At 32.9% G+C, this 26,019-nt stretch overlaps 3 protein-coding genes across 4 annotated transcripts; 1 reads left to right on the top strand and 2 right to left on the bottom strand.

Annotated features, from left to right (window-relative positions):
- Positions 1–1,023: 1,023 nt before the first annotated feature.
- Positions 1,024–5,777, bottom strand: LOC106660961 (dolichol-phosphate mannosyltransferase subunit 1). Its single transcript, XM_014384039.2, has 6 exons — positions 5,567–5,777; positions 5,348–5,456; positions 3,989–4,099; positions 3,628–3,818; positions 3,438–3,552; positions 1,024–1,165 (listed from the first exon to the last, which is right to left on the bottom strand). Exons 1-6 carry the CDS (start codon positions 5,665–5,667, stop codon positions 1,061–1,063), a joined length of 732 nt encoding a protein of 243 aa, XP_014239525.1. The 5' UTR covers positions 5,668–5,777; the 3' UTR covers positions 1,024–1,060.
- A 165-nt stretch (positions 5,778–5,942) lies between these two features.
- On the top strand, positions 5,943–13,178 carry LOC106660903 (ATP-dependent RNA helicase DDX54). The gene is made up of 12 exons (XM_014383936.2): positions 5,943–6,334; positions 6,396–6,563; positions 8,226–8,434; positions 8,729–8,875; positions 9,682–9,850; positions 9,924–10,134; positions 10,210–10,433; positions 10,498–10,701; positions 12,197–12,326; positions 12,389–12,578; positions 12,647–12,927; positions 12,990–13,178. The coding sequence occupies exons 1-12, from the start codon at positions 6,161–6,163 to the stop codon at positions 13,154–13,156; spliced, it is 2,274 nt and encodes a 757-aa protein (XP_014239422.1). The 5' UTR covers positions 5,943–6,160; the 3' UTR covers positions 13,157–13,178.
- Positions 13,179–15,610: 2,432 nt separating this feature from the next.
- LOC106660972 (tRNA (guanine(10)-N2)-methyltransferase homolog) lies at positions 15,611–20,728 on the bottom strand. Of its 2 annotated transcripts, none has more exons than XM_024225132.1 (10): positions 20,471–20,728; positions 20,266–20,371; positions 17,674–17,919; positions 17,467–17,601; positions 16,828–16,984; positions 16,610–16,716; positions 16,363–16,504; positions 16,001–16,199; positions 15,809–15,935; positions 15,611–15,747 (listed from the first exon to the last, which is right to left on the bottom strand). In XM_024225132.1, exons 1-10 carry the CDS (start codon positions 20,488–20,490, stop codon positions 15,619–15,621), a joined length of 1,368 nt encoding a protein of 455 aa, XP_024080900.1. In that variant the 5' UTR covers positions 20,491–20,728; the 3' UTR covers positions 15,611–15,618. The 2 variants fall into 2 exon arrangements, with proteins under 2 accessions (XP_024080900.1, XP_014239537.1); XM_014384051.2 differs by having other exon boundaries at positions 20,266–20,331.
- Between the last annotated feature and the right edge of the window lie 5,291 nt (positions 20,729–26,019).

Genomic DNA, 26,019 nt, shown 5'->3' with positions numbered 1-26,019 from the left:
AAAGGTTTAAAAATAAGAATATTAAACGAAGGAAAAAGAAAGCGATCTGTAGGCGTTTAGGCAAAATGGAAGGGAAAAAGGCTACTTTTTGTGCAAATGGGATTAATCAGTACAAAAGTGAATAAAGGAGATAAACAAGGCATTATTTACTGCTTATTTTGACTACGATAGCTTCTAATTACCTCCTTCCAATCGAAAGTCCTCAGAATCATAGTCAATGCTCCTGACTACATCTCTAATCACCCTTTTCAATGACCACAAAATCCCTCCCGAACAAAAAATAATGCCCAAAACATTTTCCACTTTCCTCAATAAACTCACGCCAATTGAGATGCCGAATCCTTATTCCTTATAATCCCACTGAGATGATGTGAAGAGGGGATGGGATGATCTTGTGACATACTAAACGAGGATTATTCCTCACATAAAGTTAACTCGCCTCACGTCTCATGATCTATGTAATTTGTAAACCAGCTTATTACATAATGTGTATAAGATCAGAGATTAAAATAAATATATTTAAAAAAAATAAATATATTAAATGAAAATAAATAAAATAAAAACTACGTTGTGACAGAAAAATGTCTTGAGAGGAATTAGCAAACTTCTGTTGCTCTCCCAACTTTACTGAAGTCCTCTCCCAAAAAGTCTATGTTGGACTATTGATATCTTTTTAGAGCAGTGCTCCCCTCTAACTCAACTCAAGTATTTGCAAACTGAACAAAACTCTGAGCACTCCAAGGTGGATAAATAACCATGATCTGAACATCTCTAAATCCTCTAAAGTAATAACATCAACTTGAACAGTAGAAAATTGCTAACTTTGGAAAAAAGCCTATTCAAAGTTCTCAAAATCACACTGACCTGCACTTTAACTATCGAACTAAATCAAAATATTCTGTGGGGTTGCTGGTAGCAACTTCCTAAAAAAAACCTAGTTACGGCTAAAACAGTTTTGCTACAGAAAGTTTTTAATAGGCTGTTATTAAAAAGATGTAGACTTTTCTTTTAATTCAATAAAAAATATATGTAATTTAAATAAAAACCCAAGTAATATTATTCACAGTGCATAAAATAAATATACCAGTCCTTGTGCAAACTGAAATATTTCATTATTTCCCAATTTACTTTCACCATAGACTCGATCGACAAACGTTATCGGTACCTGTAAAGAGAAAAAATCCATTAACAAACCTCTGATTATATTTATGAATTTATGAACATTGTTAGAATGAATTTGTTATCATTAATAAAAACATTGAGCTTGGAAAGTTCTTCTGTAACATGATCAACTCTGCCCCTGATCATTTAGTCTGATTAACCTATTCATGGTGGTTTTACCTGCTGATATTTATTTTCAAATTTAACTTCCTTTAGTAGACAGCCTGTGTCTCGTTTGGGTCTCATGTGTCTTTGCAATGCATTGCATGAACAGGATAGGAATAATGAAAATTGAAAATTTTGCAGAAAAAAAAGATGAAATGCATTTGATAGACAAAACAAGCAAAAATACTGACCAGGACGATCGGAGAAGACCAAGCTGTAGGTTTATCACCATGATATTTTTCTTCTTTTTAATTTTAATGTATGTAATTAAGCAAAGTTCTATGCATATAAATAAGTAATACTATTGGCTGTCCGGAAAATAAAAGGAAGGTTTTTATGATTTCTTTCAATTACTCTTATTACATAATAAACTGTTTGCATTTGATGGATTATTCTTTTGCATGAATGTCAACATTTTTTAATCATTTTCCAAACAAAAATGTTTGTTTACTTCAGTAGCATTTTGTTACTTGGGAATAATTCAGACTTTACCTAAGCAAGTTGAGCCACAGGTTGTGCGAGGATGTTGACTTTTCCATAGGTGTAAAATTGTAAATGGTTTTCATCTACATTCTCCTAAAACACCCAGAAAAAAAAACTCTCCCTGGGAGGCTGTGTGAGGGCACTCCGTCTCTCTCACGAGGAAAGAGGTATATAGTTAATGCCGGAAGATTAGGCCCAAATAATAAAAAAAGTGATTTTTTGATTATTTTGTTTTAAAAGTTATGTTTAGGTCAGAACGGTGCCCAAATAACCAGAAACATTAATGAAGTCTGAAGCGTTGGCAGTGTGAGTAAGAGCACCGTTCTGAGATAGTTTAAAACATTTCGAGAGGGAGACTTTTAGCCTTGAAGACATAGAAGTCCTCAATCAAGTCAAAAAACTGATTGTTATGAAGTGGCTTGACAAAGGAAAAGCAGCACCACATTTTCCAATGTCCCCAACTCATCAAAAAAAGTTGACTCTTTGTTGGGCTTCATTTAGGCTGATTTACTACTGCTTCTTGAATCCTGGCAAAACAATCAACGCCAACGTATGCATTGGTCTCAAACTAAAGTAATGCACCAGAAATTGGCATTATTGGTCCATCTTTGGTCAATCATAAAAAGGCCAATTCTGTTATATGACAACACTCGGCTCCACGTTGTAATTGTTGTTTTTAAGAATGCACTTTAATCATTGCTTTTAGACGCTGGGGATAGGGATAGGGATAAAAGAGGCAGACTTTTGCACCTCGGCCTGAGTAGATCTATTGTGCTACCACATTTTTATGGCTGGCACTGGCTAGCCTGTCAGAAAAGATGGCTCTCTTCCGGGAATGTATTCCCAGCATATTTTATTGCCATGGTGCTGTGTTCAATCTCTATGATTTCTGACTGGAAAACTGTAGCATATTTACCTAGGTATATTGTTTTTGTTTGTTTTTTTTGTTTTTTTTAAGACTTTTTGTCAGTTTTGTTTTAGACTATAAATCTCCCTAATATCCATCCAAAGGTAAATAAATAACTTCGAATTGATATTCACTTTCAATTACTATTGTGAAAGAATTTAAAATCTGTAGTCTTCAAAACTCCTTAATTGACATCATTGTTCTTAAGGAACGAATTATCACTACAATATGGAATATTCTGATAGATGTAATTAAGACAATATTGAAGACAGATATCTATTAAAATAAAAAATAAAATAAAAAGATCTATGTTGAAAGAAGAAAAACTATTTACATTTACTTTAACACTGGCAGACTTGGCTTTTTCTATGCTTTCTTTTATCCATATCTTTTTTTTCTTTTTTTTCAGAAAATTATCATTCTTTACTAAGCAAGTAACTCAAGTTTCCTGCAGTGGTGTTAAATGTAACAAAACTCTTATTTCAGTAACTTCTATATAAATAAAGTATTAAAATGAACCAAAAAGTTACTTTAAGAACCAATGGAACATCAAAAATCTAGACTTCAAAATAAAATAAAAAAATTTATCAAAATGAAGAAATTTGGTCATCTTCCAAGGGACACCCTGCATATTAAAAATTACTACACTTTCATACAATAATAAATGTAGTAAATAACATTATTTATTAATAGTAAACTACAATTTACATGAAAAGCTTACCTCGCCTATTTTATAACCCAGGTGTCTCGCCCTAATTATCATTTCCATTTGAAACACATATCCTTTGGACACACAATTCATAACCAGTGTTTGAAGTACATTTTTTTTATAAAGCCTATAACCAAGAGATTAAATTCATATTATATTTTCAAACTTGAAAATGTGTTTGTAAGATAAATTTTGTGCTTGCCTGAAGCTTCCTGTTAAATCAGAGGCCCTAGGTCTGAGAAGGAACTGGGTAAGAAAATTTGCTCCTCGGCTGATGAGCTTTCTCTTCAAATCCCAGCCAGAGACACCCCCGCCTTTGATGTATCGCGACCCAGAAACAATATCGAAATCACCTTCCTTCTGTTTTTTTATAAATTCAGGAATAAATTTTGGCTAAAACAAAATAAAAACCTGTCAATTATTAACTAAACATTACAATTAGTCCAGGGAGTTCAATTTAAAAAAAAAGGTTACAAAAATCCAAGTGAGGAATAGAAAATATTTCAAGTTTTATTATTACAGATATTATTTTATTATTATAGATTTTAATTCTATTTACTTACATGATGTGACAAATCTGCATCCATAATTATTACAAAATTTCCTGTAGCATGCTTGATGCCATGTATATAGGCAGTACCAAGCCCCAATTTCTTTTCCCTTGGTCTCAGTACCTGCAAAAAAATTAGTTTCTTTATTTCCTATTATATGAAAGAAAATTAACTTATTACCCTAATTAACCTCATCTATAGTACTTTTATTTCCTCTTAATATTTTTTACACAACTTTTAATTAAGATATGACAGGCTCATAAGTGTAATTGTGTTTCTACTGCACAATGTAAGTTGTATAATAGTCATCAAATTGATAGAACATAAGATAATTTTACAAATTTCTTTATATTCAACTTGATATCACAGCTGAAGGGACTTTGCTACTTGCTAAGGATTATCATGGATAAATAGGTTGTGAGGGATATTGTCTACAGTAGAATCGACAAACAAAAGAGGCATTGAGGATCTTGCTGTGTATTTTTGGTAAAAGGGAAAAGTGTGTTGAATGTATTAAAGTTCACTCCACAAAAACTTTACAACAGTAGATGATTCTATAGTTTAATCATTTCTGATCATCCTGGTTTGCTCATCCTCTCTGTTTTGGTTGGCTTGGCAGACCAGGATGATCATAAACAATATATACAATTAAATTTTTCCAGGAGTCAGGGAAAATACCAGTCCGAAAAGACAGTTGAAATAAGTGGGTTATTGGTGAACTGAACAAATGACTACATGATCGAAGATGTTTGGAAATACCATTCGGTCCTGGATTTGGGTTAAAACTGAAGGAATTAAGTGCATTATTGAAAAATAAATAGCAGTGATGATTGATGATTTCAGTTAGTTGATTCCCGAATGTGTGGATGCTTTGAGTTCAGCTACTTCACGAACTTGTGCAATTTTTAGTGGACAAGGAAACCGACATTAGCCGAGCATGGCGAGCATCCATCTCCATTAGTCGGGATTCAGTGAATCCCACATGTCTGGAGCCACCTTAAGAGCCATAATATTATTGCAAAAGTGAAAAAATTAAGCTAATTGCATAAAATGTAAACTTGTATGTAAATCCTTGTACACGAATTGTAATCTTGTATTGTTGCCTTAATTACTAAGGGACAAACAGTAATTTTAAAAAAGGTAAAAAAAGTGAATGACCTAGTCCTTCTTAGGCGAAGGATCGAGTTTGCACTGAACTAAGGAACTAGGAAAGTACACCCTGAAAGATGCAGTGCTTGGGACACAATAAACCCCGATCATCATCACCACCACCACTATAACATTCAAAGGAAGAAATGATACTAATAGTCCGAGAGGGTAAGAAGTTTTTAAAACTTAATTTGAAAAAATAAGTCTGTGTTCAATATTTACAATTTTGTTTTTTCCATCTTGGTTGTATAAATCTTGGAGCTGTTTAGCGACTTCCAAAGTCCCATCGGGGCTGCCATCATCAATGACAATAATCTCATAATCAATTTTTCTGTAAACAAAGCATTGTTTATGTGAAAACATACTAATAAACACAGATAATACAATATTTTATTTTTAAATTAGTTCTTACTAAGTTTGGAGATTAATTTAACAACTTACGTTTCGTCAAGATACTTTGTTATGAGCCAGATAATAATAGGCAAATTATCTCTTTCATTATAAGTCGGAAGGATTATTGAATATTTATTATTTTCTGACATTTTATGGCAGCTTTTTTCACACTTTAAGCTAAAAAATAAATAACTACATCCAACTATGATGTTATATCGTATCTTCGTTATCACTTACACGCACCTATAACAGTCTAATTACTTCCTATTATCAGTACTTGAATGTAATCAATTAAAAAGTTGGAAAAAAGTTTTAAAAAATAAATAGTTAATTAAAAAATATAAAATTCCCCGTTATTATTATTTATTTATTATTATATGTTGTATGTACATTACTTGTTATTATTATATGTAGTTTCTTAGTCAGTATAACCAGACAGTAAACTAACATAACCTGACACGTTGTCCTGTTATTATAGTGAGACGCACGTGACAATAGCATATTTACATCTATTTATTTTAAACTGAACAGAATTTTTTATTCTGAAAGGTTATTTTTTACTATTAGAATTAGAATGTGCAGAAAAGTGTTGTGGTGATAATACATACCCAAAATCGGCGGGCGATCTTCAACGAAACACTCATGACTGCTAAGGAGGAACCGGTCGTCGGATTCGGCGATGCCGAGACCAGGGATGATACGAAAAAATTGACCGCAAAAAAATCCGGCGGTTTTGAAAATATGGGCTTGAGTTTTCCAGTTTTGAAAGGAGTCAGGAAAAGAGGATATAAAGTTCCAACCCCGATACAGAGAAAGGTTGGTATTGTCAATTTTAACGCTGTTGTACCACGAGTTTTTCAATCTGTTTATGTTTCAGACGATACCTTTGGTGAACGTCGGACGGGATGTGGTCGCTATGGCGAGAACTGGAAGTGGAAAGACGGCGTGTTTCATTGTTCCGATACTGGAGAAGTTACAAACCCATAACAAGAAGAGTGGCATTAGAGCAATCATCTTGTCTCCAACGCGAGAGCTGGCATCGCAAGTATGTGTTATATAAAAACCCAGTCACCGAACTACATTGGCATTTCCTCAACCAATTGACTACGATTGTCCCACACATAGTCAAAATCGCCTCCATTTTCCCGTTACTCCTACTTGTTGTAATTTTAAAACAAATAAATTCAGCCAGAATATTAATTAAGTTAGGGCAGGCCTCGCGGTCAGCTTATCAATCATCCCTTAACCCTCAAATGGTACAGTGCTTGAGATGAAATACACTGTACACTACTTCACAGAATTATTGAGCCGTGAATCTTTTCTCCACAAGAACATAAAGATGTACAAACATATCCTACATAACAATCATTATCCTAAACACATAATCAACACAACACTAATACCATCCACTGTCACCAATAACACTACATCATTTCTATCAAACATACAAACCAACATATATATCCATTCCATTCGTTCACAGCCTATCATACAAATTAAACATATTTCTTTCTTCTGATAACTTTAAAGTAGCCTTCAAAAATGATAAAACTCCCCTTTTTCCAAAATTAAAGATCCATCCCACACCTGTAACAAATAAGATTGAAGTAATTTACAAAATCAATTGTATAAATTGTCTGGCAACTTACATTGGAATTACATCCTAATATCTGGATAAGAGGGTGGTAAAACAACATTTCTATGATTGCAAAAACCTAAACAAAATCCTACAGCACTGGCTACCCACCATTTTGAACACCAGCACATATTAAACACAGAACACTATTATATACAGGGTATCCCAGTTCCTTCTGATGAAACTCAGGGAATCGATTCTACTCTTCGTTTGGAGCAAAAAATGCTCAGGAGAAAATATTCAGAAAGTTCTCTATTTTGAAGATATTTGTCAATTTAGGTTTTATCAACTTTTTCACTACCTTACCACATACAACTTCCAAAATGTTGAGACTACAACAAATCCACCATTTAAAGAACGCTAAATTTGCTGTAAAATACTTCTTTGCAATAATCTGAATGCAATGGTTCTTCTTGTAGCAAGCACCTAACAACAATGGAGGAACTTTTCAGAGGAAATGCTCAAAGTGTTTTCCCTCTTCTCGAATGCATAACTGACTTTCTGAATTTTTACCCCCCCCCCCTTCAAATTTACCTTAGCTCACTTTTTCGAACATTCAATTGATATTTTTCAACTCTACTAGAACATTATTTAAAAACCTGGATATATCAACATAAGCATATTAGATGAAGAAGTTTTTTAAGAATTTGACAAGTTGTAGGTATTTTTTTGTAACCTCAGTAGAACGTGCAATCATGACCAAAATTTTAAATTTTGTAATTTTGACATGTTCCAACTTATATTGGCTAACATTTTATGTCATTCAGATTTTTTATGTGGTAAGGTAGTGAAAAGTTGATAAAACCTAAATTGACAAATATCTTCAAAATAGAGAACTTTCCGAACATTTTCTCCTGAGCATTTTTTGCTCCAAATGAAGAGTAGAATCATTCCCTGAGTTTCATCAGAAGGAACTGGGACACCCAGTATATTGTATATACTAAACAAAAAATTAAACTTTCGACATAACATATGTTTTATTTATTATCTACGACATATCGAGATTTAACTGTACATTATTTTAATTGGACTCCTTTTTTTTTTTTTTTTTTTTTTTTTTTCTTTTGTTAGACACTCAGATTTGTGAGGGAGCTGGGAAAATTCACTGGTTTGAAATCATCAATTATTTTGGGCGGCGACTCACTAGAATCAAATTTTTCTCTGATGCATGATCATCCAGACATAGTTGTGGCGACACCGGGAAGATTTTTGCACTTGTGTGTTGAAATGGACCTCAAATTAAATGATGTGCAGATCGTTGTGTTTGACGAAGCCGACAGGTAAATTAAAAGTTGTCACTAGGCATAATTTACTGAAATTTGTATGATATTTGATGATACCTATTTGCCTAACCACAGAATCACTCTATTTGATATACAATATATCTTTAACCTAGTTAAGAGAAAATCCATGAAAAAAAAATCAAATGAAATTCATCTGGAGTACAGAAAAATGAACTAATAAGTGGCAGCATATTTTAAATCCCCCGTATTTATTGACAAAATAAAACATTCTTATTGACTACTTACATCTCATCAGAGAAAGTCGAACATCATAATATTTGAAATTTGCAGACTCTTTGAGATGGGATTTGGTGAACAACTGCGTGAAATTATTCAACGTCTTCCAGAAACACGACAGACGCTTTTGTTTTCTGCGACGCTTCCAAAAGTCCTTGTTGAATTTGCACGTGCTGGACTTTCTGATCCAATTCTATTAAGGTGTGTTTTTTTTTTTTTTTTTTTTTTTTTTTTTTTTTTTTTTTTTTTTTTTTTAATTTACAATTTCAATAATTTATAGGTTTACTCTCACCCTTAGAAAAGGAATGTTTCTCTTTATTGCATCATAACTATATATTTAAATTAAATATCAATATACTAGTTTACAGGCTAACAAACAGTGGAGGTCATTGCTGGCCATTTGTGTTTTTTACTTCTTTTTCTGGTCTTTTACATGAATTTTTTAACTTGTAGTGATTGAGCATCTTGGCAAACAAGTCTGGTTACATTGCCTCCCCCGGATTACTCAATAATATTCTCCATTCTTGCTAATAACTTATTTTTACTCAAAATTTGTGCCTACCGGCATACCCAAGACTATGCACATATTAATTACATCAAAATATTGCCTATAGATATCAAGCCTTCTACAATTGAAAATGTGCTCAATTGTTATTTTATTATTCCATCAAGCTTTCTGACGAGGAAGTTCTCATGATTTATTCTTGGTATGACCTAGGTGTAGTCTTGTCAGTATGGTCTATTTTCTCTTTTCGGCCCAGTCTCCATGGACCAGGGAGCACAATTTTCTTAGCCTGCCACAGTTTGGCATTTATGTTTTTATGAGGCCAGCGATTTTTTTTTCTTCTTCTTTGTCTTCTAGTGGCTTCTTGGTTCCCACCTATCTCATTCCTTTTAATTGTTCTTGCATCTTCTTTATTAGATGATCCTCATGGGCTCTATGCCTGAGCTTCTGGACCACATACATCTTAAAGGCACTGAATTAATGTCTTATTTATAATATTTAGGTTGGACGTGGAAACGAAAATACCAGACACTTTAAAACTATCTTTTATTTCTTGCCGTTCAGAAGAAAAGCCTGCAGTCCTGAAATGTTTGCTAAGAGACTTCGTCAAAACTGATTCTTTGACAATGGTATTTGCCGCGACAAAACACCATGTTGAGTATATTCATAAGGTACTTTTTTTCTTTCTTTTTTAACAAGAGATTAGTCAATTTATAATCATTTTATTAATTATTCTTGTTGTAGCTTTTAGAAAAGAGTGGGATACCGAATACATTTATATATTCAGATTTACACTCGACAGCGAGGAAAATAAACGTAGCTAAATTTCAAACGAAAAAAGTCAAAGTGCTAATAGTAACAGACATTGCAGCTAGAGGAATTGACATTCCCCATCTGGACTTTGTCATAAATTACAATTTTCCGTCAAAACCAAAATTGTTCGTTCACAGAGTTGGTAAGTGTAATACATTATTTTTGGTATATAATCAAGGTTTGAGTTAGTTTATTGTTGAATTGATTACTTTTCCAGGCCGATGTGCGAGAGCTGGTCGTGAAGGGAGAGCTTTGTGCTTAGTCAGTAGCGATGAGGTTTGCTACATGGTAGATCTACATTTATTCCTGGGCCGGCCTTTGACACTAGTACCTCCTGGTATAGGCTTGGAGGACGACGGTGCACTAGGAAAAGTACCACAATCTGTACTAGACACTGAATTGAGCGAACACGATTCATGGCATGCCGAAGGATCAGATTTGGTATAACTGCATATAACTTGTAAGAATTGTCTTTTATGTTTGTTTTTTAATAACAAAATTTTAGGCATCAACGAGGCATGTTGCTGAAAATGCATATAAACAATACATCAGATCTCGCCCAGGCGCCTCTCCCGCTAGTGTAAAACGAGCGAAAGAAATTAATCTTGTGTCGCTTGGTGATCATTTTCTGTTTCGAAAAGTTTTAACGGATGATTACAAAATGAGAGAAGAAATGATATCAGGCATCGGCAACTACAGGCCAAAAGGGGTAAGGTGTCATTTTTGTTTTATCTTCACCTCTTTATAGCTTTGGGTCATTTCTGATCATTTTGGTCTGTCCATCCTCGCTGTGTTGCCCAAACAAACGGACACAATCAGGATATTACAGTTCAATACTCTGGAGACCTCATCAAGTAACATCACAATTTAGCATTCTAGTATGGAAATATATTTTTTTAATTTTTTAGTTTTTGTTAAAAAAAAACAATTACTTTTTTAAAAAGTAAATTCATTCCTTATTTAAACATTTATTTGGTCATTTCAGGAATTTACACCCATTATCAGCATCTACATTTTTAAAAAAATTTCATTATAGTTTCTTTTAAAAAATAATGACCATTTTGCAACTGTAATTGAACGACCAAATAAATTAATGAATTTATTGAAGTAATTGTTTTAAACAAAAAATTAAAAAAGATAAATTAGTCTTAAATTTCCATGCTATTAACCTATAAGATACTTTTTTAAATTATCAAGGAATTATTTTGCTATATTTAAATTTTCTTCTGGTCAATAACTGGTCAAAAATTGATCCCTCCTACTACTGAACTTTGTAGTTATTATGTACAGGGAGTCCGTTTTAGATGGCCTGGTGAAATTTTTCTTGAACCAATGAAACTATTTAAAAAAAAAAAAAAAAAAACAAGTGTTTATTATTTTTTTGTCTAGTTTCAAATTTTTTACCTTTTTTTGGAGAAAAATTATACAGTTACCTCAGGCCCAGTTGCTAGCAACACGAATAAACATTTTGTGGTTTAATCTGGGGCGATCAGGAATTTCTGGGAATAACTTGACTGCATGACGTGCAATACCACCAATATCCATAAAGCAGTTGTACATATCAACTCACTGTTGATCGGAAAAATGTGCTCTTTGGTTCATTTTTAATGGAATACTGAATGTAACCTATAGGGACTACTGTAAAATTTATTTACTTCCAGGAATTTATATTTGCTCTCATAAAGCAAGTTTGTCAAACGATGACAGAATGTAATGAAAAAAATGCAATTAATGTTTACTTTAGTGAAGAACCAAATTACTGGAATTAACAACGAATCTAACGAAATGTGTTTTTTCAAACCTTTTGTTATAACTTTGTCATTTTTTGTATCAATTTAAAATCCAATTGCACCATTGTTTTCAGCGTACAAATTCCTTTAAAATGATTTGTCAGGATGTGTAGGGTCGTATTTGAAATTTTGAAGTTGATCTGGGCCTGAGGTACCCTGTATAATTTTTCTCCAAAGAAAATGTAAAGATTTGAAACTAGATTAAAAAAATATTAAAAACATATTTTTTTATTTTTCTGGTAGCATCATGCTTGATTCATGATTTTTGTAAATAAAAAAATGTGGGTCTCGGTTGGCCCTGATTTGAACCCACGATCTTTAGACAAATATGCCAATGCTCTACCTATAAAACCTCTATTTAGAAAAAAAGAAAAAAAAAGTAGTTTCTAAGTTGTTAATTTTGATTTATAACAGACTGTGTTTGAAATTGGAAATTCTTCTACTTCTGAAAAATATTTGGTTATGAAATCAAAAAGAAAAGCGCACGAAATGAGAGTAGTAGAATACAAAAAGAAGAAGGAAGACAAAATGGCAGAAAGCATTGGTATGGACATATTATTAAAAACCATCTATAGTTTTTAAAAACAAAATCAAATTTTCATCTAGCTGTTTCAAATATATCTTCTGTAAAACTGGAACTGAGCAACTCTGAGGATATAGGATCAACATTTAGTAAAGTAATTCTAGGGAAAAAAAGCAAGGATGACAGATTGAATCCTTCGAAAAAGTTTAAAACGACTATTGATAAAGAAAATTTCATATCCTACAGACCTTTGGATCAGCACACTGAAGCTGGGTAAATTTATTATTAAATTTTATAATAATGTATGATTTTTAAATATAAATATTTAAAAAAAATTTTAGACTAGCGATTAATAATTTTCAAAAAGACGTTGCATCCGCTGGACTCGAATTAACAGGTGACACTGAATCTGTTATGAAAAGCTCAAAATCCACAAAAGTTTGGGATAAAAAGAAGAAAAGAATGGTGGAAAAGGTGAACGATAAAAAGACGATGATCAAGTCAGAATCGGGTGCGTGGATCCCTGCCAGTTTTAAATCAGGAAGGTACCAACAGTGGGTCGAGAGGAGCAAAGTCAACACCAACCAAGATGAAAGCGACGAAGATGAAAACGCCAATTCGAGTAAGCATTGTCTTTCTATATTACGCCTTTAGCATTGTTTATTTTTACCATTTAAATTTTAGATGTGAGAAGAAAGCAGCCAAACACGCATTGGGCAAAGCATAACAGGAAAATGGAATTGAAGAAAAAATCCCTATTAAAACGTCCAGAGCAAATACTGAAAGCCAGGCAGGCTTTGGAAAAGAAAAAGAACAGGCATGGACGTCATAAAAAGAAAAAAGGAAAATAAATTTTGCTTATCTTGTAAAAACATTTTATCAAAAAAATTATTAAAGCAATAAAATAAATCAAATCTTTTATTATTTTTCCATTAAAAAAATTATTTTGTTTATTATAATTTTTTAATTCAATGGAATTAAAATTTTAACAATGTTTTTAAATGGCACAGGTTTGCTGAAACATTGCTAAATTGTGATGTTTTTATTTTTTAGACCTAGATTTTTATAAAGTTATTTTATGCCATATTTCTAGCCATAGTCAATAAATTGAAACTATTGATTAAATTATTTAATAATTATAGTTTACTTAATTCAAATATAATTTATCCATTGTTTAAATTAATTAAAGATCTCTCGGTAGAAGTCAACCTTGGGAATAAATGTGTGGTGATTAGTGACCGTTAGTCGATGATTATTCGGAAATCTTGAGATGCAGTCTGGTGTGATGTAGATTTCAGAAAAACATTTTCTTTATCGTTTCGATCTTTATTGAGATCATCTTCAGGGCCTGGGATTACAAACATTGTTTAAATTTAACAAATACATTTAGGATGTGGAAAAAAGTGAATTTATACAATGCAAAAAATATATTTTTTATATTCAATCAAAATATTTCTACTCACTCAAAGTGTTTGTTTTCTGCGTAAGTGTGCCATTCTTGCGTGTCGTGTTGAGAGTGCCAGTGAGATATTGCTATTTTATGTTTATATACGTTGGATTGTGAAGGGGTGGGGAAGGAAGTCGGTATAGAAAAGACATTTTTGTATAAGGCGTCGGCTTCTTTGAGGTGAAAAGAGCCGACGAAGGGAAAAAAATGTGTTGGTAATGGTTCGGGCAGATTATCCTTTCTGGATTATATAGAAATTTATTTAGAAATCGTGAGATGCGTCTGGTGTGATGTAGGTTTCAGAAAAACATTTTCTTTATCGTGCCAACGTTTCGATTTTTATTGAGATCATCTTCAGGGCCTGGGATTTACAAACATTGTTTACATATTACATTTTGGGAAGTGGAAAACTGAATTTATACAATGCAAAATATATTTTATATATTCAATCAAAGTGTTTGACTTCTGTGTAATTGTGCCATTCTTACGTGTCGTGTCGAGAGTGCCAGTGAGATTTTGCTATTTTGTGTTTATATACGTTGGATTTTGAAGGGGTGGGGAAGGATGTCGGTATAGAAAAGACATTTTTGTATAAGGCGTCGGCTTCTTTGAGGTGAAAAGAGCCGACGAAGGGAAAAAATGTGTTGGTAATGGTTCGGCCAGATTATCCTTTCAGGATTATATAGAAAGGGATAAATAGGAAAAGGAAAGCTAAATTGTTGGGAAATTAGACTATGTGAAAAATATTTGATGTGTGGAATGTAATGTAATGATATATGTATGTTATCTGTATTGAATTTGATTAATGATATTGGCGTAGCTGCGACTGAGTTTACATGTATCTGTTCTGTAATTGATGCTGTGTTTATCTTTGTTAATATAAACCATTTCTAAAAAGTTACGTTTATGTTTGTTTTGTTCTGTGTGTAATATTTTTGGATTGTTGAAGTCGAAATTGTGTTTGTGTTCAAAATGGTGGGTAGCGAGTGTCGTAGGATTTTGCTTGGGTTGTTTTGCAATCATAGATATGTTGCTTTACCACCCTCTTATGCAGATATTGGGATGTAAGTTGTCGGACAGTTAAACAATTGATTTTGTAGATTACGTCAGATTTATTTGTTACTGGTGTGGGATCTTTAATTTTGGAAAAAAGTATTTGAATTGTTTTATAATTTTTGAAAGCTATTTTAAAGTTATCGGTCGAGAGAAATGTGTTTAATTTATGTGATATGCCGTGAATGAATGGCATGGAAATATATGTTGGTTTGTTTACATAAATTTCCATGCCATTCATTCACGGCCTATCACGTAAATTTATAATTTAATATTATAATATAATTTATAATCACGTCTAAATAATCCTGAAAGGATAATCTGGCCGAACCATTACCAACTTCCCTTCGTCGGCTCTTTTCACCTCAAAGACGCCGACTTCTTATACAAAAATGTCTTTCTATACAGACTTCCTCCCCACCCTTTCAAAATCCAATGTATATAAACATAAAACAGCTATGTCTCACTGGCACTCTCAACACGACACGCAAGAATGGCACACTTACGCAGAAAACAAACACTTTGAGTGAGTAGAAATACTTTGATTGAATATAAAAAATATATTTTTTGCATTGTATAAATTCACTTTTTTCCACATCCTACATATATTTGTTAAATTTAAACAATGTTTGTAAATCCCAAGCCCTGAAGATGATCTCAATAAAGATCGAAACGTTGGCACGATAAAGAAAATGTTTTTCTGAAACCTACATCACACCAGACCGCATCTCACGATTTCCATATAATCTTGGGAATAAAGTGAAAATAAATTATTAATAAATGAAATGCAGAAAATAAAAAATTTATTGTAAATTACACATTTTCATTATTCTTTCTTTTTACACCCTTTTCTACACTTTTAGTTTTTCTTAATTCATCCACATGCTGCTGGTATCTTTTTCTGAATGGTTCGTCCTCCTCTACTTTCAAGATATCATCATCCTTTGTAAAAAAAAGCAAAAAATAAGAACAGGTAAATTTTTCTATACAAATTTTACAATACCTTTGGTTCACATATTTTCTCGTAAGTGAGCAATCGCCTTGACGCTGTGGTCGAAAGAATCTGTTCGGAATTTCCGACAAGTTTCAGACAAGAGTGTTGAGGCAATTTGTTTTCTTCATATTCACACCTGTTACATAAAATGCAAATAAGTCTACAATCCCTCAATGGGTTAAAAACAAACTGTAAAACCACCTAATGACCGGAAGCCATGTAACTAATCTGCCACCCATTTTCAAATGTTTAACCGAAAATAACAAAAGGTCAGAAATAAGTTCGGTGAGACTGTACTGAATTTTGCTTGGGATGTGAGTTTTTAAGTGAACATCGCTTATTTTTTTGTCGTCCCTTGTACTCCCAACTCTTTCCATTGCTTCTCGCACTCCGTACGGTGCTTAATTGTTTGAAACAAAGATTAGAATATTGGAAAATATTTAAAATAAATTTTGTTAAGAATTAGAATGTGTTTTATTAATGAAAGTAAGAAAGGCAATATATTACGGTATAAGGCATTTAAACAAAGAGTCAAAAGTTTATTGGACAATTAATTCACTTACGGTCAGTAATAATGGCGTCTAATGTAAATTGTGGCTTCCACAAAGGCAATGATGAATCTGCAACGACAACATCAAGATACTGGCTTTGTAAATTATACTGCACCATATTTTGATAAATGCTTTCATCAACTCTTGGTTTGTGCTAGAAATGTACAAAAATGCAATTCACCTTAAGATTACCCACGTGATTTTTTTTATTGTAAATTTTTTATTTTTTATTTTAACTATTTCAGTGTTAGTAAAATACCCGATCCTGTTTCCTTGTTGGCCTCGATTTACCATGAATCATCAGATAATCTATATCCGCTCCAAGAACATACCCACCAAATTGAGCAGCAGATATTAACAGAGATCCTTTGAAAAAAAAAAAAAGAAAAAAAAAGTTACTTCTAACCAAGTACATAAAAAATACATAGCATTAAAAAAATATAAGTTATTGTTTTCCAAGGTATTAATTTACAATACCTGTTCCAACAAATGGATCTAGTATTATATCCCCTTTTTTAACAAGTGCTTGGTTCGCCATAACGAACGATAATTGTGGATCCATGCTTGTATTGCCAATAAATTTTCTCTTTTTCAGTGAAAAATCAGTTATTAAGGATCTGTTACTGTCAGTTACCTACAAGTTAAAAAATACATTAGCAGTCTTAATTTACTGAGTTATTAATATTACTAGAATTGTTACGATGTCATTATTCATGATATTCTACTAGTTTGAGCTGTATACAAAGTTTGAGAGCAATAAATACCATATTTGTTGATGTATGACTAATTAGTTGATCATTAATGATGTTTATTTTGAACTCTTACTGCAGAGTTAGCTTTTTTAAATTAATTTTTAATACACATCACAGAAGAAAGCCTATTTTAATTTGTAAAATTATTTTTTCATTTGTTTGTCAACAGTGGGCAAAGTCAATCATTTTACTTCATTTTGTGTAATAGAAGGAGGAATTATCTATTATGAACACATGTTGGCTAGTGGAAAAGATATGTCTGTTAATTAATAGAAATGTTACAGTAAAAAAAATGTTCTAGTAGCTCATAGGTAAATAGCTTTCAATAAAAAAAGTAATAAAGTAAGTGAAATAAAAAACTTACAATTCGCCCAAAAAAGAAGTTCAAGGGTATGTCGGAAATTTTATTTGGATTTAACCCAAAATATTCTATATACTGCAAGGCAACATCGGGGTTCTTCAGCTTGACCGGTCCAGCAAGAGGAAGATAATTAAACGACTAAATTAAAAAAAATATATAAATATATATTTACCCACCCTTTTCAAAATATTAAATAAATACCAGCAATACCTCGATTCTTTCTATTTTCTCTTGTTGTGTCTGAGAACTTCCGAATACCTCGACTTTCACTTTGAAAGACACGTTCGGATTAGAATAAGGCATGAAAAACTGGTCCGGAAGTTCTTTCAGTTTCTTATGCAATTCGTCCTTCGTCTTCGCTTCACTCCACAGTTCGACAATGCATCTCATCAAAACTGAACGCTTTGCAATTTGTTTAATGTTTTCTTCTAAATTCGTTTCAACGATCATAAACGGCTATAGAAATAATACAAAATTAAAAATAACGATGATGTGTGATTGCTTTATTTTTTAAAAGTAAATCAGTGAAAAAATATTTGTATGTGTGTATAAAGTAATTTATTTATTTTATTTTATTTGGCAAAAATGGCAATTGATAATTGTTGATATTAATTTTAAAATAAACCAACAGATTTAATTTGTACATACAAAAGTTGTTAGTAAAAATGCAATTTATGTGTCAGACTAACAAAAAACTATATTTTCTAGGTATTTATTTAAATAAAAATATATGAAGCTATTTGTGAAAATACAGGCTGTTCTACACCCCGAGGAATATTGAATACTCTGGGGGAGTGACTATGCGCTGATGTATATATATGTATTTTATGTTTTGTGTAGTTGACAGCCTGAGGGGAAAATGAGAGGCTAGCATTTTAGGATATCGACTTAGTTTTCACACAAATGAAGAGATTCAGTAGCCAAATGACTGCAGGATGAAAAATACAAGAGAAAGACCAGAAAAAGAAGTAAAACTTGCAAATGGCTGGCTATGTCTTGTTTTCGGCCCCTGAACTACTTACATTATTATTATTTTATTTATTTTTTAATGGTGGGCTACCGACAGTGAGGTCAGGTCCCCACCCCAATTCACTGTGTATTATTATTACAGGCTGTGATTTTCATTTGACCATACACAACTTAGGCCAAAATTTAAAAGACTCTTCAGCAACCCTCTTGAAGTCACAAACCTGACATAATCATTTTTGAATTCTTTAATATTAAAATTTTGACCTATTAAAAGAGATTTGAGGACTGGTAAAGGAAGTCTATCTGAGATGAGAAGATAGAGCTGATACAAAATGGAGCAAAGTGGCACCTAGGAAGTTCTTTCAAGAATATCTTTCTGTCTTACAGGAGCACTTAATATCCAACTATCCATTGGTATAGTGGACTAAGTGTCAAACCACTTTACAATACATTTTGCTAACCCTTTTGTATTAAAAAACCCATACGTTATGCCAGGATTTGAACACAGGACTATTAGCGTGGCAAGTATTATGAGTCTGACACCCTAGCCATTCAGCTATAGTCCCCCATAGCATTAATTAGATTGGATAGATCAACTTGGATAGGTAAAACAAAGGAGCACAAATTTAAAAAAAAAATTGTTTGAGTTCGTAAACCTCTTTCCTTTCTGTGGAAAGTGGTGACAAGCTTTATTTCACTGTGTTACAGTTGTTGAAATGGATCAAAGTTCAAATATATGTGAACTTTTTAAAAAAATCTTTTAGTTCTTTCCAGTATTTGATTTTTTAAAAATATTTTCATGAAAACATTCTGAAATTTGGACATTTTCAATTGTTTTTGTCATTGCTGAGTTGGTCTGTGAGACAAACTGAAGATGGCAAACACATTAATACTAAATAACAGTAAAGAAAATAAATAAATTCTACACAGATGCACTGAATACGATTTATGAAAAGGTGGATAAGTTAGATGTTGTGAGGTCATATTGAGTCAACACCTACTGGTGATTGTGTTGTTTTAAAAATCCAAAGGTGTGGCCTACCTTCAGATGAAAAAAAACAAAATTAATGCACTGCAGTGATTATCAGGAAAACTTATTTGAGAAAGATGAATGCATATAACCTAATATAATTTGCCGAATGTTGCTTGAATGAGTTTGCACAAAATCAGGCCTCTTGATGAAATATCCAAATAATTCGACAGCTTGAGATCTTAGTTATTGGTGTGTACGAATGAGGAGAGGCCATTGGAGGAATATTGAGTACCCTGATGGCCCTTTATGTCAATTGTAAATAGTTTTGTACGTATGTCTTTATTTGTGTGAAAAATTGATAAATAATTATCTGCGAGAATGATGATGTATGCATGGGTTTGCAAGGTGCTTTAGGCTATAGGTTTTCGTGTAAATAAAGATCGGTTACCATTGATAGCCTGTCATGTAGTAGCTTGTTTTTTGTATGAATGATAAATTGATGCAAAAATTTATGTGAAAGGTGCAAGGGTACCAGGTCTAAAAACAAAAAATGCAGATGAGTGAAAAAACATGAATAAGAGCCAACAAAGAACTTGCTGTTTGTCAGGAAAAAACCCATTAACAAATAACTACTATCATTCATATTCTCTGACAAAAATATCATACTTTTGTTACAACCCAGTAATTTAAGCAAAAAGCACTTCAAAACTACAAAAAGCTTTTAAATAATTACATTTAAATGTCGAGTACTACATTCTTTACTTTGATGTTGCTTTTTATGTTTTTTTTTTCCATAAAAATAATTTTTATGTATACAATTATGGAAAAAGTTAGAAAATAAGGGTATAAATACTGCTTACATCTTCCTCAGGAGTACAGTCCCATTTTAAATCAATGTTTAACAATTTCGTGATTGATTTAATTTCCTGTAAAATATGACATATCACTCTAAAAGCATATATTCTCCTAAGATAAAAACAAATCAACAAAAAGAAATAATTTATTTTGATAAAATATAAAATATTCAATTTTTTTCTATATTTATTAGGAGCAAACATCACTTACGTCGAACCTAAAGTTTGCATGCTCGTTAGCAAACCAAAGCAAATATCTTTTAAAAGGCAATTTATTCACCATAACTTTGGCTTCTACAGTTTCAATTATTGTAATTTAATCTTAACAAATAAACAATTAAACCTATATGCTTTGGATGATTAAACATCACCGAATAAACGCATAATTTATAGACGTTTGCGATATTTTAAAATTATTTACATTTCATGGAAAGCACATTTGTCTTAAAAAACACACGGCGGAAGGTAACCGTGCGGTTATCTCTAGGTGAACACGTCCCCTTAGATCAGTCAAGGTCAGTGCTATATCGTCATAATTTGGAAATATCAAAAAAGTGGATATTGAGACTAAATTATTTTTTGATCCTCAGCCACTGTATCGGTACCAAAAGGTATTGTTTTAAAAATGATATAAACATGATGGAATGATCAATATAAATTCAATAAAATTTTTGTTCCTCTTAAATTATCTCAAACCGTTGTGGAGCCTATCTTTTTTAAAGATAATTCGTACTCCTGGTGGTTAGGGATGGTTAGGTATGGTCCTTAAATTCAGAATGTATTTAAGCTTTAAGATAGAAATCCGGATATGTGAAAACAACAAACTGTGAGAAAGAACTATCTTTTAAAAGAGATTAAACAACAATGTCACTCCATCTTAATCATTTCTATTGTGGAACGTATGTATTAAGTCAGATTTAGTTTTACTTTTACAGTTTCAATGTTACTCGTAAATAAAGGCTTGGAATGATAAAACATCACTGAATAATTGCATTATTTATAGATGTTTACGATATTTTTAAAAAGTTTGTATTTCATGGAGTGCACTTTGTCAAATTGAGATTGAGAGAGGAAGCCAACATACGGAGAAGTATGTATACGGTTGCCTTTGGGTTCGTCTCTGCTCGCTGGTTTGTTGAATCCTCAAACGCGTTTCAATATTGCGCCATCTTCACTGAGGTACTCAACTTCTTCGACCGAAACGCGTTTGTGTAGTTCAACAAACTCGCGAGTGATGACAGACCCAATAAGTGACTCAGTCACGTCCATCTGAGGAGTTACTTTCTTTGCTGGACGTTACAAACTGTAGATCAATTTGTCTAACTAACGATGTTCCACAGAATATCTTGGTTATCTCCTTTATTTGATATATAAGCAGTCTGATTCGTTTCAATTCTTGTTTTTGCTTATCTTTTTCTAAATTTTACGATTGATTATATTAAATTATCCATTGTAAAATTTGTTAAGATGTGTTGAACTTGCTGTTTGAATACCGATCATACTGGTTGGCCCATTATCGCTGGTTTGTAACTAGATGCATTTAGGCATAATGCCATTTTCAGTGATTTGACACCTCTTATTTCCACCCACTTTACCTATCTAAAGCATGAAAGGACACAATAAAAAAAATTACAGACCTACTAGTGAGGTGGCGAAATGCCGAGATGCGTCTGACAAGCTAACCACTGTGATCATGGATGGTTGGAGACGATAAACTTCATATTAATAATTTATTTTGATATTTATATTATTTTATTGGTGATGGTGATGAGGATGCTAGGAAGCGGGGTTTGTGGTTGGGCTCCCCAGGCACTGCAGACTTCTAGCTTATTATACCTAGTTTCTTAGTATAGGTATAGTTCCCAATTATAGGTTCAGGGCCTATATATGGTCTTGTACATCCTCCTTTGGCCAGTGTGTCTGCTTTTTCGTTAGCCAAAATTCTTTAGTGACCTGACACCCAAAATATTATCAGGTTGTTGTGCTTACCCAGGTTTTTGAGATTTTCGATGCATTCATGCAGCACTGACTAATTTTGACATGATTTTTTTACATGCTAATGCTTTAATGCTTGGCTATTCGATCTTATGAGGACTTTTTTGTCAGTGTAACCTTATTATAATAATAATAGATACAAAAATCTACTGGTTTTTTTTAATGATCTGACATTTGCGAAGCTTTGTCCTGGTATTCTTGCCCTTGCTTCTCTATACCGTTGGTTAATTCTACTTGAATACGACTTCTTGAAAAGTTCAGGCGTTCACGTGTTGCCCTACAAAAGAATTTAGCCTGTCTTGTCATGCTAATGAAAATAATCTTGTCTAGGGTGGTGATGCTTTAAACTTTAAATCATTGGTGTCATTATACGTTTTCCGTGCCTGTGAATTTTATCAAATTTATGGGCTTTGACTATCGTACGGTGCTCACTTTCACCTATAAATAGCGACATGTCTATTTGTCGTCATAGATTTAATAAGTGTAATAAATATACATTTATCACCACTAAAAGTTCGTTGGATTTGATAATACCTTACCTAATTGGTCATTCTTTACTTAAATGGCCAAGTAGGACGACTTTGCTACAAATGTTTTTTTTCGATTCAGTAATCCAGATAATTTTCTCTAGATAGTTGAATTTGGGAATAGCATTTGCTTTTTCCGTTTAGTTTGTACCAATTAAAAATGTAATTTTTTTACTAAATAATTACTAATTATCGTGCGTTCATTTGTGGGAAGAAAAACCTTATTGACCAGCCAAAATAGATTTTCTGTTGCCAACGAAAGAATGCACTGCCCATCAAGTAAACACAATTAATGAGAATAATTACTTAGACGTAAACAAACAGTTTATAAACACCCAAAAGTTCAATGACCCGAAACCCCGTTGTTTAAGTAAAAATACTTTTTCCTAAAATACTTATCTCAGTAAGTCCGAAATTTCACAAATACGGTTTAATTTTTTACCCTGGATGAATTTATTGTACACTGATGGACAAAATTATCGCACAACCCTTACATATTTATTGTATTTAGTTTATTAATATTTTAGAAATACTTTTTTCTAAAATACAACCCAATAAGTCCGAAATTTCACAAATATGGTTTAACTTTTTTACACTGGATGAATTTATTATACCCTGATGGACAAAATTAACGCCTCACCCTTAAATTTTTAGTGTATTTAGGTTTATTAATATTTTTCGTACCAAAATAGGTTTGGTTGTAAAAATAAGACATTTAAAAAGAAAATGTTTACTACCTAATTCTAAAAAAATATATATAACTAAAAATTATTGAGTAAAGAAACACAAAAATTCAAAAACAAACAAAAATGTAAAATAAAACTTTTGGTCCCCTTTGATAAAGAGTATTTCCACGCCTGGCACGGATCACGTCCGTTAATCGCCATTACATTCCCTGGAAAAGATTTCTGGTAAAATCTTTAGGAATTCTTTCCCATCCATAAAAAAAAAACGTTTCTATCACTCCTACGGTGTTAGGGCCTGGGTTTCACCGACGTATTCGATGTTTAAGTTGGTCCCAAATGTCTTCGATTGAGTTCAAATATGGACCAAGTACTCAATTCCAACTTCATTCAGGTAGTGATCCACAATACGTGCTCTACGGAGCTGGCATTATCCTGCATTAGGAAGATTCTGTCACCGATGTGTAGGGCAAACGGCACTGTATATTTTCGATTATGTCTTTAAGCACCTCTGTGAAGTGACAGGTCTTCCTCTGACAACAACCAATTCGATGCGGGCCACCCCAAATTATCAATGACCAACCGTGGCATGCCACCTGAGGAACCATACAGCATCGAGCTACCCTTCTTCTGAGTGTCTCTGATATGAACTTACCAAAAAATTTGAGGCCAACTCTCACCTCACTTGCAAAGAGAACTCGTCCCCAATCTTCCGATCACAAGGTCCTGTGCGAATTGAACCCTGGCCATTTTCTTAGCTGTGCTAAGAGGTCCACGAACCGAGCAGCGGGCCCTGAGGTTATTTTCATTGAGCCTTCTTACAGTCCTGGAGGAAATAGAAATATTTCCTTCTTGTCTTATCAGATTTATCTAATTTACCGCAATGCTGCGGGATTGTAGGGCCTGATGGATGAATCTATCGTCTCTCTCGTCCGTAGACCTAGGTCGACTTGTCCTGGCCTTCCGCGCCGAAGAACACTTCCTATTGAAGAATGGTTTACACAACCGGCGCTGTCACACTCATTCAAATGCCTAACGGGAGCCATTGAAAATGGATTAAGAATAAGAATAATATCAAATGAAAGCAATAAAGAAAAATGATTAAATGAAAGAGATCTTTAGGCGTAGTAGAACGCAGGCATAATGATACTTTTTGTGCATATGGTTTTAATCATTACAAAAGTAAATAAAGGAAGTATACCATTATTTAATGTTTATTTTGACAACTCCTAAGTAATGTAGAAAGATAGTGGATTTAATTTTAATCTAAATAAATTGAGTGGTTGTGAAATTTGTCCATCAGTGTAGTATGTTCATATATGAATTATGAAAATAAACCTGACGCATTCCGTCAGAATGTTGGTATAAAAAAGAAAAAGAAGTCAAAATTTCCCCATTTTGTATTTTATATAAGGGTTTTGTAAAATCAACTTTTTTTAAAGTAGCTTTCTTAATGAAGTTCGTTTACAGAAAACCTTTTGCATGTTTAGAACTAGTTTTAAGCACGTCGAACCATTGTTTTAAGTGTAAAATCTGTAAATATTTGTACAAAAATACATTTACTATGATCCACATACAGAACCTAGGATATAAAACAATAAATAAACGGCAGGTTTGTCGCGAATACCGTGTAACGAATTTAATTTGATACGCAATGTTGCCCTTGGGCCACGCTCAATGAACTTTTTTGTTATTACATTCTTTTGCCACGTTATCGAAGCAATTCTCTTCAATATAATTTTATGTCTTGCTTTTGTGAAAAAGTTTTGCTGTTCGTTCAGAAAACAATCGAGTGGTGTATATCTGCTACTAAGGCGATATCCAGTTTTGTTCAAGAAAAAAAGCAGTAAAACCCTATGGGAATTTGCTTTAGAGATCGATGTGCTTCAAAGCTCAACCATAAGATAGGCTTCTTTGCTGTTCACTTTTCATCAGAGACTTTTTAGGCTTTCTTGTCAGAACGAAACAAAGATTAATAAACTCTTTTAAATGATCGAATGGAAGGAAAATGTATTCCAGGATTGAGTAGGAAATGGACAGTTGCAGAAATTCAGAACTGTTAAACCTAAGACGCGTTAAGACTGCATACTTTAAACCCCGGAGGCATATGTGACTTCGTTGCGGCAGAAACAAACCTGTGCAGATATTACCAGGAAGAAGAAAAAATAGTGGTCATGTCCTCTTATGGTGTGATGACCAGGCTGAGATTACTATTCGTGGGAGAGGAAAAAACCAAGCCCTTTAGGAAACACGAGTGCCCAAAACAAAGCTTTGAAATCTGGTAAAATGCCGTAAACTCAACGTAGCTCTACTGTGCTCAGCAGTCAGCAGTACAGAAGTCTTGTAATGGAGAATGCACAATAGACCATTACTGATCGTAAATAGGCAGATTTCTTTTAACTTTGATTTTAACCTGAGGATGGGAAAAAGGATGTTTCAAAGTACAAGGATATGAGCTATAAGGCAGGCAAAAGCATAATGAGAACCATTAAATAAACTGTAATTTTATTTCATATTCCAACTAGACTTTCTTGTTCTTCAAAAGTGGTTGTTCT

The sequence above is a fragment of the Cimex lectularius genome, unplaced genomic scaffold (assembly GCF_000648675.2).
Source record: "Cimex lectularius strain Harlan isolate CLEC.00 unplaced genomic scaffold, Clec_2.1 scaffold24, whole genome shotgun sequence".
NCBI classification, from domain to species: Eukaryota; Metazoa; Arthropoda; class Insecta; order Hemiptera; family Cimicidae; genus Cimex; species Cimex lectularius.
This window is presented reverse-complemented; position numbering and strand designations above follow the sequence as displayed.

What these genes read in the sequence shown, in the direction of transcription:
- LOC106660961 (XM_014384039.2), bottom strand. Translation starts at nt 5,667, where the DNA reads ATGTCAGAAAATAATAAATATTCAATAATCCTTCCGACTTATAATGAA. An exon ending in ACAAAGTATCTTGACGAAAC is followed by an intron (nt 5,457 to 5,566) that starts GTAAGTTGTTAA and finishes CTTTGTTTACAG; the next exon opens with AAAAATTGATTATGAGATTA. An exon ending in ATGCAGATTTGTCACATCAT is followed by an intron (nt 3,819 to 3,988) that starts GTAAGTAAATAG and finishes ATTTTGTTTTAG; the next exon opens with CCAAAATTTATTCCTGAATT.
- LOC106660903 (XM_014383936.2), top strand. Translation starts at nt 6,161, where the DNA reads ATGACTGCTAAGGAGGAACCGGTCGTCGGATTCGGCGATGCCGAGACC. An exon ending in GTGTTTGACGAAGCCGACAG is followed by an intron (nt 8,435 to 8,728) that starts GTAAATTAAAAG and finishes TGAAATTTGCAG; the next exon opens with ACTCTTTGAGATGGGATTTG. An exon ending in CAAAATGGCAGAAAGCATTG is followed by an intron (nt 12,327 to 12,388) that starts GTATGGACATAT and finishes ATTTTCATCTAG; the next exon opens with CTGTTTCAAATATATCTTCT.
- LOC106660972 (XM_014384051.2), bottom strand. Translation starts at nt 20,542, where the DNA reads ATGGTGAATAAATTGCCTTTTAAAAGATATTTGCTTTGGTTTGCTAAC. An exon ending in ACTGTACTCCTGAGGAAGAT is followed by an intron (nt 17,920 to 20,265) that starts GTAAGCAGTATT and finishes TTATTTCTATAG; the next exon opens with CCGTTTATGATCGTTGAAAC. An exon ending in AGATCCATTTGTTGGAACAG is followed by an intron (nt 16,717 to 16,827) that starts GTATTGTAAATT and finishes TTTTTTTCAAAG; the next exon opens with GATCTCTGTTAATATCTGCT.